Genomic DNA, 16,104 nt, shown 5'->3' with positions numbered 1-16,104 from the left:
ATTGGAATGCAAACCAAGCTCCCTTTCATCCTGCTCATGCTATATCTGCAGTACAAATGGACGCAACAGGTTTACGGAATGCCAAGTTTAGTCAAAAACTCAGGCTGAATGCATTGTGAATCAAAGTTTGGGCCATGCCAAAGCCAAGGACACAACTCTGAAGGATGACTGGTGGTAAACTACCTGCCTCTCTTCCCAGATGCCAGAGGAGATGGTCCCATGCATACCAGCTATCCTGGGCACAGCTATTCATTCATGTACCAGAAGAGTAAAGGGGGCAGGAAAGTTAATTGCAGATGATTTCCAAGCAGTATGCCTTTGGCCAGGTGTTGACTTTTCCACCTTCTCCTCTTCCCTCCCTTCTTCCCTAGCTCTAACAGAATAAAAAGAGTTTGAAGGGTCTTCTAGTCCAACCCCCTGCTCAAGCAGGAGACCCTACACCATTTCACACAAATGGCTGTCCATTCTCTTCTTTAAAACCTTCAGTGTTGGAGCACCCACCACTTCTGGAGGCAATTTGTTCCACTGATGAATTGTCCTGTCAGCCATTTTATCCTTTGTTCTAGGTTGGTTCTCTCCTTGATTGGTTTCCATCCATTGTTGCTGCTTCTGCCTTCAGGTGCTTTGGAGAATAGGTCAATGGTCGACCCCTCTTCTCTGTGAACAGCCCCTAAAGTCATGGAAGACTGCTATCATATCGTCCTGGTCTTTCTTTTCCCTAGATATACCCAATTCCTGCAATTGTTCTTTATATGTTTTAGCCTCCAGATCTAATCATGCTCTTCTCTGCATTCTTTCTAGTCTCAACATCCTTTTTATATCATGGGAATCAAAACTGTATGCAATGTTCTATGTATGATCTTATCAAAGAATTATAACACTTCATGTAATCTTGTTTCTATCTCTCTTATTAAAGCTCTCTTCGAGTCTTTAAGACTTCAGCAAGACCCAGAGCTGACATCAGGATCAGCTGGCTTCATTTATTTGACCTAAGCAAGCAGAATTTGGAAACAAGTAATGTACAGAGTTCACCAATGCCTGACTAACAGCATGGTTAACTTTCCAGAAATTGATCAGAACACAGACAAATTTGACTTGCAGGAGGTGCAAAAAATGGCCTGATCCAGCTGTGAGCTGTTGGAAAACATTCCAGGAAAAAAATCCCTCCAGGGAATCCTGCTGGGAGAGATTACAGGGCAACAACTTGGAAGGTTTAGGTCATTTGCTAGCTACACAGAGATAAGTAAGCCAGCACTCTGACAACAGTGGCAGAAAGTGGCATCTTGCTATTGAGTTCAGAGATAGGAAAGGTGAGAATAATGATTGAATGTTCAAAATGTTTATGATCATATTATAATTTTTTTTTATTTTTAGCTTGCATATTAGAAGATTTTTACAGCAATCCTCTTAGTGGACTCTTATATAAAATTCAAGCTGCTGACCCTATTAAAAGCAACTTTTGCAGCATATGGAGAAATAATTTTTCTAAGTCAACATAGGTATTTTTTCCAATATCAACAGAACTGGAATGTGGTACATTGCCAGGCTAAATGAAGGTGAGTGACTTAGGACCAATCCCCACAACCCAATTCCTGTCCAACAAGGGGCCAAAGTGAGGTCCTTTAACTGCACACAACCCACCAGGAAGGCAACCCTCCCAATTTATGCATGTCTGCTGTGCATAAAACATAGCAGTCTCTGGCTCCTGACATTTCAAGCAAGTTTGTCCCAGTGGCTTCCATCTCCTCATTTCATCCCCGGCCAACATCTCTTTAGTTATTGTGCACTAATCCCTGGGAGTGCCCTCCCCACCTCTCCCCATTTTTTGAGTTTTCCAGTGGAATGGCGAAAGCTGACTTTTGATTTAACAAGTCAACCAAGAGAATCACAAATGTCATTGAGTGCTTTAAACAAGTGAAATCTGCAAGAATTGTGCCACTTTCCTCAAGTAACACACCTTCTGCCCAAGTAACACACCTTCCCTGCTGCAAGATGAGCTTGCATAACTTTTGCACACAGTTAGAAATTTACCATGCATTTATTCGTACAAAAATACAATAACTTATGAACTTCAAATGTGTGTACAAGAAAACAGATTGCAGGTGTAATCCATTGAGGTGGGGGAGACATCATGGTCCTTCTTTGAGGTCTGTATAGCACTGGGGTTAGTTCTGTGCCTGAGGAAGGGTTGGGCATTTTCTGCTCTGGCTTGCAGGTTCCTTCTCACAGGTTCTCATAGGATCTAGAAATCATTCAGCAGGTGACTGAAGGCTGTCAAGCATGCCCAGGGCTGCTGCAGGAGTTCCTTGAGCCTGCTGGGCAGGTAGGAGTGTCACTGACAGCCTACTTCTAGCCAGGCCCTAGCAGTTCAGAGTCCAGAACAAGAATGGTGGTGCCGAGTCAGGCTGCTCAGGGAGTAGAAGGTTAGGGGCACGTGCTCAGGCCTACTTGTCACACTCCAAGTCCTGGGTCCCCTCTCCCCCTTGATAGTGCTTCTCACAGAAGTAGCGGATACGCTGGCAAGCCTCTGTCATCATCTCTTCGGGCACGGTGATCACCACACGGAAGAAGTTGGGGTACTCAAAACACTGTCAGGAGAGACAGTTGAGCCATTAGCCCCTGGACTCCCTTGGGGCTTTCCCAGCTTCCCAAGCAGAGCCCTGGGGGTTGATGTCCTGTAAATCTGCTTGTTTGCTGCTATCATGGACCCCTTTTATGGAAAGCTGGGCCAAGAGAAAGAGCTTGTTTTTTTATTTTTATTTTACAAATCCCACTGTGCTTATTCCCCCTTGAGCCCATGTCCAAGGCCAGATATAGTTTTCTTTCTGCTTTCAAAGAAAAGCTTGCTTCTGTTTCATCTCCCATAGCTTCCAAGATTGCTACCAGGACACCAAGCTGCAGACATAGCTGCAGAGGGAAAGATCCCACCCCCATTTATTTCTAATATGAAAATCCACTGGAGGGAAGAGATAGTGCAGCAAGGAACATGGAAGTCTCCAGGGTATCCTAGCGAGCATTTGGCCAGAAGGACACTGTAGCACCTCTCATACCGGCCTCCAGGAATGTGGACCTGGGATCACTGCCAGCAAAAAGAACTAGGGAAAAGAAAATCAGCTGAGAGGAGAGCTGAGGCCAGGCCGAGTTTCCATCTGGAGAACTCACAGTCCTCCCATGGAGTAACAAGCTCACCGTGGCAGGTAGACAGAAGACCGACTGCTCCGCAATGAGCCTCTCTGTGAACTCCACATCGTTCTCAAACTCTGGGAAATGCTCCATCTCGATCCCCACCTAGAGCCACAGGGATGGAAAAGTGGTCACAGCAAAGACCTCCCCCAGGACCTCCCCAAGAGCCCTTGCTGGGGTGTCTTTGGGGAAGGAAAGAAAGCACCTTCCATACCAACAGCCCTTCCCTCACCCCCTCCATGCAGGTAGCTCACCATCAGGTACATGGCTCCCTGGGGCCGGACAGGTTTCAGCCCACAGACTGTGGAGAGGGCAGCATAACAAAGGGCAGCATTGGACTGGAAAGAGCAAATCAGGAGGAAGTCAAATAACAGACAAGGAAACCTCATTCACACAACTGGCCAGGCCCACCAAAGAGGACAGTGAGTGATTAAACATGGACTTCCAGAAAGGTGAAATATGGAATCTCTGCTTGCAACAGATGTAATGTGAGCACACGTGGGTCCTGCTCAGTTGTTTTAGGATATAAAGGAGAACGAAAAAGAGGCCTCTGGCACACAGGCCTTCACATCTCCAGAGCTGCAGGCACTGTGTTTTGAAACCCCTTTGGACTCTTTGATTTCCTAGTAACAGAAAGTGTTGTAGAATCCAGATTTCCTAATTAAAGGGATCTTTTCCTGAAACCACCTTGGTAGCAGTTTGTTTTCAAACTGGTGAAAAACAAAACAAAATATTTTCTCCCTTCAGTGTCTTTTCAGAAATATATTAATGTCCCATTTTTAACTCTTAGCACTAATATTACAGAAAGGAACAGCAAAGGACATTGAAAAGAAGACTAGCGTCCATCTCCCACCGCAGGTCACCTGCTGGGCAGAAAGGAATTACTGCCAAGTTCAGGGCCGTCAGACAGGAGCTCTGCGAACTTGGGACTGCCTTGGCTTTCACTGTCTTTTTCATTTCAATCAGAAAAAGGAAAAAAATGCTGCACCCATGTTTTGGAAGGGCGCTCTGCTGCAGGTGTTGGCAACAAGTTCTGAATGGGTGAGCTTGGCTTCTCCCTGTTCTTTCTCTTGCTATTTTTCTTGGAGAACAAAGTTGGAAAACGAACAGGTCAACTGTCCAGGTCTACATGTTCCCACAATAAAAATGACTGAGTGCGCTTGATTGGAGCCAATGCATGACTGGACCTGTCTGGGATTAAATTTAGTGCCCTTGAGCTACTGAGTTTATTAACCTCCCCGTCACAATTGACCCATTCAGCCTAGTGGAAACTGAGTCTGCCTTGGCATCTTTCTATTGAGAAGAACCTGTATTGCAATGTGTTCTTAGAAACAGTTGAGGCCTACCTACCTTGAGGAAGCTGAGAGTGTTGTGATAGAATTCAGGGGATGTGTGGTGGAAGATATGCCCAAGGGCTCCTTGGACAGCTGTGCAGGGCCCCAAAATCCTTTGGCTCAGCCTCAGGAGGCCTTCCCTGATCTTTAAGGCACACAGAGAAAGGAGGAGGAGGGAAGCATCAGATTCCTGCCTATAGGTCCCGTCCCCCCCGCCCCAAAACCAGGCTTTCCACAACCCTCTTGCCCAGCATTAAGAGGGGCAGCACATGAAGTAGGGATAAACATTGCAGGCAATGGTTGGGATGGAACCAAGAGTGCCAGCTCTTCCTCCTCCCTCTTGGAGCAGACCTGGGCAACCCACCAGCCAAGTGTGTATTTCTCTACCTCCTCTCCAAAGATGTCCCGGCGGTCGTGGATCAGAATCCATCCCATCCTCCAGCCAGGCACCAGCCATCTCTTGGCAAGGCCTCCACAGGACAGGATTGGGACATTAGTGCTAAGCTTTGCAAGGGACTCATATTTGCAGTCTTCGAATACCTGAGTGTGGAAGAAGAGTTGGAGGAATCCCATTTAGTGTCTGGTCAAGACCCGGAGAATAGCGTCCCAATTCCGTCTCTGACACAAAAGCAGGCCTCTCTTAAAGGCCACCCTCTGCCATTGTCATGTTATTCCAGCAGAACCACCACCACCCACCGCCGACATTTCTCCATTCCTCTAGACCGACAAAAGGTGCTTCTCGCTCACCATTTCTGCATAGATCTCATCAGCCAAAATGGGGACACACTGCCTAGAGGCCACTGGGCAACAGAAGAAGAAGGAAGGAAGACATTCAGCTATTCACTGGGTGCCCACAACTTGGATGGACTCCATAGCTTGGAGCCTCTTGAAACAACCCCTACCCCATGCAAAGCAGCACAGAGTTTAGCACAGGGACACGTGCATGAGGCAGTTTCAAAGCTGGTCAGAGGAATTACCTGCCAGAATCTTCTGGAGGTGACTTCTGCTGAAAACAGAGCCACAGGGATTGGATGGATTGTTCACAATCAGACAAGCTGTCCTGTTGTCCACCAGAGATTCCATTTGCTTCAGGTCAATTTCCCAGGATTTTTCTGGCTGGTGGCAAAATGGAAAGGAAGATGAAGAGTGAGGAAGTCTAAAATCAAATAACAATCATCTTCACTCTGGCTATGGGGGTTTAGCTCCCTGCCTGGGTCAGAAGTGATAGGCAGGTAAAGGGGAGAGCAAGAGGGACAGGTGGCCAGCCAAGGAACCACAGCATTGTATAAGGAAAGCTTTCTTTCTCAATCCCAATGTATGGCTCATATAATCAAGAGCTGAAGAGTGCTATGAAGTTTGTTGACCAGTAGCTGCAGGATGTTGTCTTGGAGGAAAAGATAAAAATTTTCAAGCAAGCAATTTAACATGTTGGTCATAAACATATCACACAGGAATAAACAATGGTTGATCTAAGGTAAGAATAACTTTGGTTTTGATCAGGAGTCATCAACCTTTTGGATCTCAGGGACCACTAAATTCATAATTTTAAATCCTGCGGACCACTAATATGATCTGCCTAATGACCGGCTGGGTGGGCGTGGCTAGGTGGTCATGTAACTGGGTGGGCATGGCCAACTCGATGTCATTCACGTCGAGAGGTGCCTTGCCATCCCCTATTTGCCCCTCCCCTACCAGCCACTCCTCGCATGCCTGCCCGGGTTCCTTAGAGCCCCAAGAGGAAGCAGTTGTTGGAGCTAAGCAGCCCCCAGGAGAAAGAGTTGACAAAACAGTTGGCTCAGTTCAAATTGGATCGGACCAAGGGGGCTCAGCAGAAGCACCTCACTGAGGACTATGAGCATAGGTTTCCCAAGCAGAGGGAAGACCTGAGGGAGTGCAAGGCCAGGTACTGGTGCCTGGAGGCTCAGTGGGCTGAGATGGTCAGCCAGTTCCAGGCCATGATGCAGTCCCATTGGAACAAGGCTCTTCGCCACCAGTGGCACTGCCCTCCAGCCCCAAAGCCCTGCACCAGAGGGCTGAAGCAGACCCCAAGTCAGAATTTGTGCCCCCATCCGACCTGCACAAAAAGATCCCAAAGTGGGAGACTCTCTGCAGCACAACAAACGTTCATTGCATGTATGCGGCCCAGGGGCCGTAGTTTGAGGATCCCTGATTCAGTGCAATATAAAAATGCAAATAATTTTTCTGTGAACCAGCGAATTTTTCTCGCAGACCACCAGTGGTCCATGAACCACCAGTTGGTGACCGCTGGTTTTTATCATAGTTACTTTTAACTTACCTCTTTCTCTGAGAATTGTGCAATAAGGGAATTTGAACAGAGAGAGCTTGTTTCTAATTCTTGCAAAGGCTCAGGAAAGCAAAAAAAGAGAGCCTGGGAGGGACCCCTCCAAGCCCCGTTTTGGGAGCTTCCTGGCCTCAGAGGAGCCTCTTGTGTGTGGGGGGGTGTTTTTGCTCCCCTAAGGCTCCTCTGAAGCTCAGGAGAGCAAAAAAAATGGAGGGGGGGCGGGCTGAGCCCTTCTTTGCCTTCCTGAGCCTCAGCAAGGGGAATCCCGGCACAGCTGATCTTATCTACAGCTGATTGTTGGGAGGGAAGAAAAAGAGAAAAATACCTTAGGCGAATGTCAGGCGGGCAGGCGGAGTGAGTGAGCATCGGGGGGGAGGGCGACCGGGTCGGGAGTGTGGCCAGCCAGAACTTACTACCGGTTCGGCACCCCATGCCCAATTTCTTGCTACTGATCTGGTGCGAACCGGCTGAATACCACCACTTCTAGCTATTCTTATGCACACCCTAAATATGGCTTTGGTTTTGACTCTAATATTGCAACTGTTCCAGCTCTCTTTGGGACTCCTCCTTCAAAGCCCATTTCTCCAAGCTTTGAACCTTGGTTCCATTTCACTTTTGGAAAAAGGGTTAGGGTGAGGTTCCCCACATCTAGGTCCAGCTTACCAAGAGATTGTAGAACTTGACTTCAATTCCCATAGAGTGGGCCAAGGTTTTGTAGAGGGAGAAGCCAGGGCGTGGCACCAGGATGTTCTGTCCAGGGTTAGCCAGGACTGCTAAAGCTAATTCAATAGCCTGACTGCAGCCACTGGTCAAAATTACATCCTGGAAGGAAGAAAGGGAGGGGGAAGGGAGGGAGCTGTGAGTCAAATGGGCACTTCATGGCTTTCAGTTCAACAGACCCACATAAAGATCAGAGCCATTTGAACCTTAAATGATTATTACACACTTGAAATTAGATGGGGACTCAGGACCCAAGCCCCTCTCCCCCAGAATGTTCTTACTCTTTCTCAACATATCAGTGTTGTTACCTGGGCTTTCAGAGGTGCTTCTGGACAATTGTAGTAGCTTGCAACTACCTCTCGACAAGACAGGTAACCTGTGATGGATGGGGAGGTGGGGTTAACTGAGTGTTCAGTGTTATGGCTGAATTAAAAAAAACTTATAAAATGGAAAATTCCTGAATTCCAGATTTAGAAGCCCACACAGGTTGTTATTTAGTGCCTTCCCCCATTCTTTTGCCAAGGATTCCCGCAAATTAAAAAGGTACTCTGGTCTGGGACTTTCAGCTCAGGTAGGAGAGGCCTTCCCTTTGACCCAGTTCCCTCTCAGGGCCAAAAAGGCCTTGTATGGGATCTCAAGGCCACTGTCTGTTAGTGTTGCTGCCCCACCCTCCCCCGCTTTGCCTTGAATTTTTGTCTCACCCACAGACGGGGCATAGCCGTTGTATTTTCCAGAGTCCAGTGCTTCTTTCATGGCCCGTGTGACTTCATCATCTGTAGGAAGGTTTCCAAAGACAGTTGGATCTCCTGTAGAAAAGGAGAGGGTGAGGTGCCTACATTGCCAGTGGCTGGACTTTATTGAAAAGGTCAGAGTGGGCCAGCCAGATCCACCTACTCACCTATGGACAAAGATATCAGAGCTTTCCTGGGGTTGGGCTCCACTTTCATGGCATCCACAATGGCTCGAATGGGATTGAAAGTCCTTCTAGACATTTCTGAAGCCCTGACTGCCCAGTGGGGCTTGCGGCCTTTTCCCTTGGGCAAAGAAGGGCTCTTCCCATTGAGGTTGACGTGGACATCTAGGACGGAGGACAGGGCGGTGTTGCTGTTCACCTGGATCAGGCAGGAGTCCATCTCGGGAAGGGAGAGCCTGCAGGGGACACAGATTGAGGCTGTTGCCAATCCCAAAGCTGTCCCGATGCTGGCCATCAACTACTGAAACACACCAGGTCATCGATCCCGGCAGCAGAGGGATGAAGGTCGGGGTGGGCAGGGACGTAAACTGCTGCCTGGGGTGATGCTAGCAGGCTTCCTCTTGTTTAGCAGCCACGGCACAACCAAGGAGAGAAAGGTCAGCAGATAACGCAGCAGAGCTGTCCTTGAACCTCTCTTGCTTCTTTCCCTACTCACTCACTCTGGGAGTACACACTTTGGCCTCTGAAAAGCTGGGCCTTTGTGCACAGGATAATCCAAGTTCACATTATGAAGGCTGCCAGGAAAGCAACATACCCAGCTGCTCCCCTCCCAAATCCAGGAAATAAAAACCCAGTACAAAAAATCTGATAAAGCACCTAAACCCAATTTGTTCTTCCATCTGTTAGAATGAGGTCACACAATATCCAGATATACATGAAAATCACCGAACACTGCCCAATTTCTTATGTAAAGGGAGTATGTATCAGCTGTGTGCAAAAATATTTAAGGTTGCATCCTATAGTTTTCAAACTGTCAGCAGAAATTGTTCCACTTCATGTTGCGTAAGTCATGCCTTGCCTTCAGTCCTGGTTGCAATGCAAAGAGGTTTCAGAGAAATTGAAACCAGTTCCGAAGACAAAAGAGTGATCAGGGAATAGACATAAATATGTTTAACCTTGAGACCACATGAGGAGGAGCAATATAAAAACTCCCCCTTCCCATTTACAAAAGAATAAATTCAGAAGAAAGTCAAGACCTTTTTTCTCTTGTTCCAGAGGACAAACACAGAATAATGGACACAAGTTACAAGAAGGTACATCTGAATTGAATATTGGCAAAATCTTCCTAACAAACTGCAAAACTTTGGCTGAGGAATTGATTACCCAAAGACTAATTGTGCCATGTTAAATCATCCAGTATGCTCAGATTGTACTCCATTTGGAGCTGCCAGTTAATCAGGAAACTGTGGGTCAGCTCCTTGGTCCTGACACTGTCCAGTGTCCTCTTGTTCATTTGTTTTTCGTTTGGGGTTCTCTGGCTCTGTGCTTGTACGAGGCCAGGTCATCCCCAACAGTCTTCACCAGAGAGGGCATGCTGGCAAGAGGGAAGCTTAGGAAGAGTTCAGCAAGCACCAAATGCTGCTCGAATTTTGAAACGACCCTTGGTTAAACTTATTTGTAGAGGGGTTGTTGGTGTCTTTGAACCTGTTTCTTTTCAGTGTTGGGACTGATGATGTTACCTAGTTTAGCCAATGAAATGTTTGCAAGAAAACAATCAAGCTCAAAGACCACTAAGGACCCCTCATTTCAACCCTGAGCTACAAAGATTCTCCTCTATTGTTACTTGTAGAGCCTCTTGGTTCAGGAACCCAGGTGTTGGTGACTTACCTGAGACACCCAAAGATGTGGCTACAGCTCAGTGTGATGGCGAAGCTGCGCAGAGGAGCGTCCAATGTGGATGACCCAAAGGCAGAGCCAGAGTGCTAGAACACAAGTCCTTTTATGCATGGCAAGCCTGCACCCGCCTAGAGTCAAGAACTGGGTGTCAGCCTGGAGTCCTCCAGCTATTGGCTGAGGTGGAGGGCTGTACTTCCCACCCAGGGACACCCCCAACTCTGACTCCATCTGGCTCCAAACATCTGGAACAAACATGCGCTGCATGTTAACTCTTTCAGACAAAGGCCAAAACGGTCTGCTGGAACCACATTGCTCCCCTTACAGAGCCAACCATCCAATCTGGGTAGAATTCTTTTGGGCTTATCTGACCCCTGAGATCCATCTGATTCCAGGGTAAGGAAAAGCCCCCAACCTAATTTAAGCCCCGTGGGTGGAAGAATGGATGCCTTCAGAATCTAACCAAAGAGACTATGTGATGCAATGATGCGAGTGAAACCCAAAGAGTTAACTTCAGGCATGGTCCAATGCTTTGCCTGGCATTTAAGGCAGCCTGATGCAATCCATGAGGCCCACCTCATCAGCTCCACGTTGCAAAACACAATAATTGATCCCAAATGCTTTAAGCACCAGCTGGGAATGGGAAGGCATCACATATCATGAACAGATCTGCCCTTTCCTCCAACCATCAGTAACCCAATCTATCGACCAATACCTAAAGGGGAAAGGGATTTCATACTTCTCCAAAATTCCACTTTCTGTGTGTGGGGCAGAGGAAATGACTGTGTTTGATCCTTCTCTGAACACTGGCATTTTGCAAAGATGACAGGCAAGAGAAGACTCTGGCTACCTTTCTCTAAAGTACTTTCTTTCGTGAATCTTGGTGGACATGGATGGTAAATATTTATGTGCCAGAGTTTCCAGGTCATCAGAAGAATCCAATACTGAACAACAAAGAAAAGAAAGGGAGGGTTTCCCCATTAATATCTATCCTCCCCCTTCAAGTCTCCGCATTCTGCCTCTGGCAGATCCTGGTCAGGGCTCCACCAACCTCTAAGACAGTTATTTTTCTGCCCTTCTCAAGTCTTGTGGAGGTCTCCCTCCAGAATTTCAGACTCCAGTAGACAAGGTCTTGCAACCCTCACAGGCAGTCATGCTCCTGCTCCGATGGGCAACCCAGGATCTGTCCACAACCTCATCCAAAAAACAGCTCAGGCTTGAATCTGCTTAACAGAGGGGACAGAAATACCCCAATGCAGCCATCTTTGCTCATTCTTCCAACAGGCACATGAGACTACTCACGTTTCTGCTGCTCCTTCTGCAAGGACTCTTGTGTCAAGCAATGGCAGGAACACAGACAACAGGTTCCCCAACCCCCTCATAGCACAAAGCACCATTTCTGCTGCATCCCACACATGTACCTTGCCCCAAAGCCTAACTCCTTTGCTTTAGCTGGGAGATGAACCCAGGAACCGCCTGCATGTGAATAGTTGTGTCCACAGGCCCAAAGTGGTAGGAGGAGGAGGAGGAGGGAAATCAGTGGAGATGGCAACAGGCAAAATCCTCATCTCTATCTGATTCATCCTCCCTTCCAACCACACCATCTGCGTATTAACCAATTACAAAGCCCATCATATATGGGGGCTTCTGCAAGCATCCTTATCCTGCTTTGGGCAATCCTTCTGTGTCAGATTCTCAATCATCAGAACAGCCCCTCCGTGTTCCATCTTCAAGATGAATCTGATTCCCCTCTCCCTGCTCTTTCACAACCTCAGATCACCAAGGAAAAAGAGATCCCAAGAAGATTTCTGCTTTTAGATCCAAAAGTGGCTGGACTCTACTGAAATATTTCATTAGTCATGGCAGAGGAACTAAGTCGTGGCCTTCCCCAACACCTAGCACTGCATTATCTTTTCTCCTTGCTTTCTTAATGAGTACATTTCATTTCTCCTTGGCTGCTTTAATGCCTTCCCCACACCCATTCTTGGCCATCCCTCAAGCTGTACTGATAAAAATCTTATTTGTGTCCATCAGCAGCTCCAGTCACCCACCCAATGCCTTGAGTAGGAAGATAAAGACAGCAGAAGACTCTTCATAGCAAGTGGCTGAGTCACAGGAAAGGAGGGAGTGCAGACAGGCGAAAGCCCCTTCCATATCTCCATCTCCTCCTGTGCCAAATCCCTCTTTGAAGCCAAAGTCAATATTGACTAATTTCGTCACTGGCATTTGACATGTGCTTTTCTATTACTATCCACTTGCAAAGCCTGTTGTCTGTGGCCTCTTCCCCTTTATGGCCTTGAAGCCCCAGTGAGCTAAGCAAATAGACACTGGAGGTCTCTGTTGACTTCAGCCGCAGGCCTCCTCTGAGAGGGCAACTCCTCAACAGAATAACGCACCTTTGCAGAGGAAGAGCTGGCATCCAAAGCAGTCTCAGAGCCTGCCACTCCTCTGGTTGCATGTTCGCCAGGGGGCCCTACAGGGGGCAGCAGCAGCCGCCCACTAGCCAAGAGTTTCTTTGTACTATCAGCAAAATTGCCACATTCCCTCTCAGACCAACACGCCCAGTGCAATGATTCCATGAAGCAGAGCAACAGGAAGGGCCAGTGGTCCTGTTGGCCTCTTCTCCAAGGATGGCCATTTCCATAACTCTGAAGCCAAGAAGAGGGGTGAGAAAGATAGGACCATCCTCGGAGAAGGTGCCAGCAGGACTACTGGCCCATTCCTGTCACTCTGCTACATGGAACGATTGTGCTGGCTTCCCCAGAGGCCAGATCCTAAGCAGCACTGGGTTAACGGTGGACACTTGCAAGGTGGGAATCAGTATTAATTTGGCTAGATGGAGATGTTGTGCAATCAAGGAAGAAGTCTGTTCAATCTTGAGCCTGTGGAAAGAATTGCCCAAAGTCAGATGACCCTGAAAAACAGGAGGAAAAAGCTTAACCTTTAAATATTGCAAAAATATAGAACTTGATTTTGGCTTGATTTCTACAGTAGGCCAAACTTCTACATATATGTGCCTTTTCCTCCTTGTTGACATAAAACAGCCCATCAAGCAATAACAACTTATTCAAGTTTCTGCTGTTTCTTTGTCCTGAATGTGGGGCTGAGTTTCTCAAACATGAGAAATATATAGCTTTGCCTTTCTTGAAATCTTATGATCTGCATAGAGGCCACCACCAAGGGTAGGGTGCTTGTGGCTCCACACTCATGGTTCTTCCACCTCCTGGAATGTGGAGTTATCATATTAAGCTAAAGCCACTACACTAGGAAGTCCTCCTTTCCTAGGTAAGACAGGTACCCTCATCCTTGTGCTGAAGAAGTGGCTGCCCATTCTGTGGTTGTTTGGCTCTGCAGCCTGAAGAAAAGTTGTTGATGGTACACTACAGAAGGCATACATTGGCTTGGCTTCCAGGAGATTTGACAGGGGCCAAAAGTTTTTCTGCTATATTTGTACTTTCTGAAAGTAATTATGGACAATTTATATTTTTCAATGTCATTTCAATGTCCTCATTGGTGAGTCCTAGCAACTTTTAGAGATACTCTTGAGTTGATAATACGGATGTCTCAGGAATGACTGGGTTACTCTGTGAGTAACAGATGGGAAAATGATCTGAAAATTAACCCTCTGGTCTGGAGTATGTTATAGCTACCAGGAGGATTATGATTAGAGTTCTTTTGGTTTTGGGGAGTAAACTATTTCCAAATCACTTGTGAACATATTAACAAGCAACAGTCCCAATACAAATCCTTGGGGAACATTCCCTGTGTGAGAGCTGATCTGTTTCTTTTACTCTTCTCACAGGGATGCTAATTCTGATCAGATGTTTTTGACAAGATAGATGGACATTTTCCCCCAGATGCAGCATTATACCTTACCCACATCAGCAGATAAGGTTGAAGCTTCATCATGAGGATAGGTAAGCATTACCCTATGGGCAGGAATGAACCACCTAAGTCAAGCACTCAAGAATTCTATGGATTCTATTTTATGGATGTAAGGATATTAAGAATCTATAAATGAAGAATTTAAGTAACTGGTGTGATTTTATGTATGAAAACTATGGCCAAATGGCCTCTTCTGTTTAGTTTTCTTCCCACCCTACATAACCCTACTTTGGCTGGTCTGATTTGTCTCCATCTGAACTTTGATTTTGTAACCATTGCATTTGTTGTCCTCTTGTTTTTCCCTACCTGTGTGAGAACTCTCACAAGTCTCTAAAAAAACAGCTGGCAAGACATCTGTGTGTTGCTGCAAACACTGTGAAAAAACAAGAACAATACAATCTGGAGAATTAAGCCTATGCACATACAGCACTTGTTATACTCTGATAAATAGTCAATGAATGTTGACTTAGTTTTGCAGAATGCAGGTTAAATCTTCTTTAGCAAGGCTTCTTTGCCTTATGTTTGGTAAATTTGGTTCTAACCTGTTTACTTCAAATTCACCTACCAAAAGATAGGTGGTAACTATTTTCTGCTAAAGATGAGCAGAAAATAGAAGTTATTTATCTGGTTGACAAGTATTCAAGACACATTCAGGAAAGGACAATGCAGATCTGAAAAACATTTTTTGGTTTCCAACTAACAGGTTTTATTAATGTTTAATAAAAGCTATTAGTTGGAAACCACACAATGTTTTTGTAAGGTGCAGACTCCTGATTCTTTTGCTACCATAGTTTAACACAGCTCTCTTCCCACAAAGCATGACACAAAACCCAAAGCAAACAGTGTTGCAGTTAATATGTGTGAATCACACAAATGTTCTCCTTTTCAAACACTGACTGAGCATCTGTCTGTCTAAATCAGAGTAGTTTTTATTCATTTCCTCAAAATTCTACTGTTTATAAAATAAAATAAAAACGTTTCAAATTAATTCAACTTGACTAGACCATTGAATGCCTCCAGAAACATACATATTTGATGTTGATTGGTTCCCTTTGGCCACACAGAAAACTATGAAACCTCCTGTTTTCCTCTAGTGAACATGTGACCTTGGCTGGGGGATATTTCTGGTTTGGGCCAATTATCTTTCTTGTTAAAATGCTGGAGTGACTGCAGTTTCAGTATACTCTTTTCTTAAAGTGAAATAAGTTCAAAAATTGTTGTTCTCAGGACGTCAGACTATTTTTTAGAACACAGAAATATGCTTCTTCAACCATTTAGTTCAAGAATTTAAGAATCTTTCCTTTCCTCAGCTATTTTTCTAGTAGATTTCACTGGCAAGCTTATGGATCTTAACCCCTACAGTGAACAATTCCTGTAAAATACTGTTGGCCTTGAAGTTTCCTATTTAGATGTGCAGCCCACCCCAACTTCTAAGTCTACCATTGCTTTCTCTTCTCCCCACAGAGGCCCCATGCTGCAACTAATAATTATATACAGTATTTTTAAACTCCAAAGAAATACAAATAGAAATAGGGGCATCCTGAACTTGAAAATAATCTGGTAAGCCATCAGGGAGACACAGTAGAAACAGAGAGTAGAAACCCAGATCTCACAAAGCAGATGACGTAAACTTCCAAGACCATGCATGGGTGTGTGGAGGCAACTTGGGATGTCATCATAACAAAGCTTTGGAAGGTGAGTCCAGTTCCCATAATGGATGTATTGGAGACTGAACCAATCACCAGCATTTGTCATGCAGAATGAGGAAATGCTTAGTCTAAGTGGGGCTTTCCCCTCAATATTTCAAACATTTAAGACTAGATAGCTGGCATTCCACACTACTCTAAGCCATAATAGATTTTTAAAAAACATTGTTTTGTCATTTTGCTTATTCCTCTTGCTTATAATTATGCCTGTTTTGTTAGAATCAGTGTGGAAAACACTAATTTATACTGCTGCGCCACACCGATATTATTCCTGGCTTAGGGCTCAATTCCAAAAACAGGGACATACTCATTCCCTTACAGCCCTGTTTATCAAAATATCTTGTCTCTAGTCTCATATGCTGCAGAACATGCACAAAAGAATTTGTA

At 45.7% G+C, this 16,104-nt stretch overlaps 1 protein-coding gene across 2 annotated transcripts; it reads right to left on the bottom strand.

Moving 5' to 3' along the window:
• Positions 1 to 1,339: 1,339 nt before the first annotated feature.
• On the bottom strand, positions 1,340 to 10,206 carry TAT (tyrosine aminotransferase). 2 transcript variants are annotated; one of them, XM_087940780.1, is made up of 12 exons: positions 10,121 to 10,206; positions 8,438 to 8,710; positions 8,241 to 8,345; positions 7,848 to 7,915; positions 7,483 to 7,641; positions 5,495 to 5,633; positions 5,265 to 5,317; positions 4,905 to 5,057; positions 4,534 to 4,662; positions 3,438 to 3,521; positions 3,190 to 3,288; positions 1,340 to 2,588 (listed from the first exon to the last, which is right to left on the bottom strand). In XM_087940780.1, exons 2-12 carry the CDS (start codon positions 8,670 to 8,672, stop codon positions 2,445 to 2,447), a joined length of 1,368 nt encoding a protein of 455 aa, XP_087796906.1. In that variant the 5' UTR covers positions 8,673 to 8,710; positions 10,121 to 10,206; the 3' UTR covers positions 1,340 to 2,444. The 2 variants fall into 2 exon arrangements, with proteins under 2 accessions (XP_087796906.1, XP_026575577.1); XM_026719792.2 differs by having other exon boundaries at positions 8,438 to 8,688.
• Between the last annotated feature and the right edge of the window lie 5,898 nt (positions 10,207 to 16,104).

Source organism: Pseudonaja textilis, chromosome 11 (assembly GCF_049901715.1).
Source record: "Pseudonaja textilis isolate UNSWEBS1 chromosome 11, rPseTex1.2, whole genome shotgun sequence".
NCBI classification, from domain to species: domain Eukaryota; kingdom Metazoa; phylum Chordata; class Lepidosauria; order Squamata; family Elapidae; genus Pseudonaja; species Pseudonaja textilis.
This window is presented reverse-complemented; position numbering and strand designations above follow the sequence as displayed.